Source organism: Solanum tuberosum, unplaced genomic scaffold (assembly GCF_000226075.1).
Source record: "Solanum tuberosum cultivar DM 1-3 516 R44 unplaced genomic scaffold, SolTub_3.0 scf00365, whole genome shotgun sequence".
Lineage (NCBI taxonomy): Eukaryota > Viridiplantae > Streptophyta > Magnoliopsida > Solanales > Solanaceae > Solanum > Solanum tuberosum.
Genome location: NW_006239290.1, coordinates 506099 through 510015, shown reverse-complemented (window position 1 = coordinate 510015; position 3917 = coordinate 506099). Strand labels below are relative to the sequence as shown.

At 33.9% G+C, this 3917-nt stretch overlaps 1 protein-coding gene across 1 annotated transcript in view; it reads right to left on the bottom strand.

The window, feature by feature from the left end:
- Positions 1–1572: 1572 nt before the first annotated feature.
- The window catches only part of LOC107063498 (NAC domain-containing protein 78-like), a 5476-nt gene continuing 3131 nt past the window's right edge, over positions 1573–3917 (bottom strand). Inside the window, exon 5 of the mRNA XM_015315417.1 lies at positions 1573–2316. Coding sequence (XP_015170903.1) covers positions 1807–2316 — 510 coding nt within the window. The 3' untranslated portion in view covers positions 1573–1806. The remainder of the gene's footprint in view (positions 2317–3917) is intronic.

Sequence of the window (3917 nt, the reverse complement as noted above, 5' to 3'; positions counted from 1 at the left end):
ATAAGATATTTTTTTATTTTCTAAGGATAAGATGTATAGACACAAAAAATTAGATGTGGAGAAAAAAATGAGAAGGGCAACAAAAGTATATAAAAATAATACTTATCTTACAAATATTTTTAAACAATATATTACAATAATAATATATTCAGTTAAATTTTATCAAGCAAATTTTATTTATGTCGAGGTAGAAAGATTATTTCTGAAAATCTCTCGGTTCAATTTGAACAATTTATTATCTTTATATTTAATATATATTAAAATAAGAGTTGGATCGAGAGCAATTTTGGGGTTCATCGGCTTAGAAAGGTAAATTGATAATATGGTTTATTTATTTTTGCTTTATCAAGGTTGCACTTGCGATAATCCAAAGGTTGTGTATGACCTCTCTATCGTGTTTGATTTGCTGATATTATCATTCATCTATCTAATCTATTTTCTGGATAGCTTCTTTATGGGAAGCACTACACTAACCTAGCTAACACTACATCTCGCTAATTCCATTCTCCCTCTTCTTTTATTTTACAAGAATAAAGAATCGTGAAATTCATTCTATTTATCAATGAAAAAAATGAGATTTTGAGAGAAGTTGAAATTTATGTTAACTTTAAATTTGATTCCAAAGTGTAGGATATTGGACCAAGTCAGCCATATTACGTATTCTTTTTTTTTAAATTAAGTTCATGTCTACCTTCATACTTGGTGTTGCGTAATTGCTTTGCCTCAATTGCCAAACCCAACTTAGTTTGTATCTCTTCCTTTGTCCACAAGGAAATATGGGTGGAACCGCCTTAGACAAAGGTTGGTCCGATGCATATTTTTTATCGAAAAATTATATAATATATTATTGAGACACTCAATTAGTGTCCAACTCTAACAAGAGTTTCACGGACAAAGGCTAGGCACAAGAATATATTTAGTCTCCTTTTACAACTGTATCTCTACATTAGAATATTGTAATTATAAATACATGATTGCTGTGTATTTTATGTTAAGGTGAAAATAATAAAAACTGTATCTCTACATTAGAATATTGTAATTATAAATACATGATTTCTGTGTATTTTATGTTAAGGTGAAAATAATAAAAACAACTTGCAGCTTCTCCAGTTTTTGCTCTCTCTATTATCTTGTTCTAACATGTATTAAGATTAAATGTTAATTATTATAAATATATATTGAATTTTGCATATATTTAACATAATTGATAATAATAATAATAATAATAATAATATATATTTAGTCGAATTTCTCGATGCACGTAACAATTTGATTATTGACACCTCTTATTGTGTGACCTTGCAGAAATAAACTACTTAACGTGCATAATACTTTGCTTAGCTTGTTAATAAACATAGGAAAATCCTTTCAAGAAAATAGTTTTTCAAACTTTTAAAGTTAAAGTGAAATTTCTTTCGAAAAAATTTAAGGTGCATATAAACTCGAAATTTTTTTAGGTGCATATAAACTAAACACCTTTGAGTGAAAGTGAAATTTCTTCGGAAGAAACTCGAAAATTTTTTGAAGACAATTTTTTAGAAACTGAAAATACTATACTATTAAAGCTAGAGATTGCAACTGAAGGCGCTCAACTTTATTTAAACTAGTTAAACAGACAACATTATGTCGATAGCTAAGGGTGCATAAGTACAAGTTTATAGCAAAACTACGTAAATAAAGTTATTACATAGCCAGCCATTTTCATTTTTCTCTAACAGTTTTAAGAATGGAGGACTCCGATACAACGGAGCCCTCTGCTCGGCCAACAGCTGCAAAACTAGAACTACATGGAGTTGTTGTTACCAGCTAACCTCCTCGAACGAGTCTCCTCAAGTCCTCGTTCTCCTTGTTCAAGAGATCGAGACGTGATTGAAGAATGTTGATCATAGCTTGAGCTCTCATCACTTCAATCTTCGCAGTCTCCCTTTCCATCGAGACATTTAGTATCTCATTCTCTAAATTGCTAATGAACTTCAAGTAACCTGGAGGAACAGATTTTTCAAGATTGGAAGAGTCAAAATTAAGGGAGTTAGAAGGTTGAGCTTCTTTTGGTTCAAGGGGATCTAATAAGGGGAATGTTAAGAGAGTAGGGGAGTAATTTGTCGTCATCGTCTTTGTTGGTGGATCCTGTTGGCTAGTGGTTGAATCTTCAGAACCATTTGCATGGCTAGAGCTAGGATCATCATGCTTCGATCTTTTGCTTTGAGCTAAAGAGAGTAGTTCGAGATCCTCAGACCTTTCCCTCTTGCAAACAAACGAAAGAGGTCGAGGCTCAAGCAGGTTCTCACTTTGGCAAGGAGCCTTCCCATGCACATCCTGCTTTGAACATCCCACCGTTAGACGCAAGGAAAGAATTACCAAGAACATATTTAAGCATACCCAAGCATCAAGTTATTACGCATAAGATCACAATATTCAACATGCTTGCACACGGTTTTGCAACTTACGTCAAATAACACAAGCTCTAACGAATAAATTCAATAACAAAGCACAATTCCACCAATAACTACAATCATCACTAAACAAACTCGCATCCAACCATATTAGAAAACCAATGCATCACAGGTTTGCAAGTTGAAGTTCATCTGAGCGTCCAGATAGAACACTTGAGCATGAAAATATAAACGATTTGTGGCAACGTTTGATCAATTTAAAAGATTAGGGATCATGAATGTAATTAGAAGCCTAGCTATTCATCTGGCCTACTCAAAAAAATGAATGAGGTCATTAAAATTGATGCAAGCTTTCCAAAGTCTGCCGTACGATTATCTGGAAAGGGAATGGCTACCTAAGGGAGCTTCAAATAAGGTATTCATCTACTATAATTTTTCTCTAATAAGAGGGAGAGAAAAGTAAACAAAGCATAAAAAAGGCAAGTGTATCACACGTTCTCAACAAATAATTTATTATCTAGTAACCTAATGTAAGAGAGTGTATCACACGTTCACGACTCAATTGGTAGATCTAGTGTAACCCTGACAAAGAGGCAGTAAAAGCTTCTCCTTAAGGTAGGGCATAGAAAACTAGGAATTGGCTAGCTCTACTCCGCAAGTACACATTATTACCTATGTGATAACTGCACCTGCCTGTGAAAAAATAATCTGGAAAAACTAATTGTGATAGTCACAGATAAATCTGTAGTTTCAGTTATTCTTATTAAGAAGTTTTGACTATATGACATGCGACAAAATGAGAAATCAATCCATCTAATTCTAGCCTGATTGGAGCTCCCTACACAGTTTAATCCACCTCGGCCCACAACACTTCAAGCCCTTATCTAGGTTTGGTGTCTAGCTTAATGCATGAAATGGGCAGGTCAGTAGATTGACGAAAGCTCGACTTTAAAGGGCAAACTTATACTGGGAGACAGAGATGCGAAGATACTGAATATTAGTCCCTAGCTAGTAAGTTGAGGACATATATAGGATCTCTGTGCCAATGAGATATCCCTGATACACCATTATGTGGGAGCCAATCCAAAAGGATCTAGATGGAAAAGTGAGTTTGTGCCTCTCACCGGACAAAAGTGAGCTAAAATAAAACCTCAGAAACACTATTTTTCTTCGCGCTCTACAAAAAATTATGACACAATACTGAACATAATCTAATGGAGAAACTACCGTGTTCTAACAGAAACCACGGTTTCTGAAGAACAGTAATACAAAGACAATCAAGAGAAATTAAAACGTGGTAGATGTTCTTGCAATAAAAAGCTAAAAGGGTTTAGGTTTCCAAGGAAGAGCCAACCGCGTTCGAACAGAAATCGGTGCTCCTGAAGAATAGTAATACAAAGAGAACCAAGAGAAATTAAAACGTGGCAGATGTTCTTGCAATTAAAAACTAAAAGGCTTTAGGTTTCTAAAGAATAATCATACTAGGAGAAAACGACAAATGAAAAAAAAAAAAAAAAAAAAACG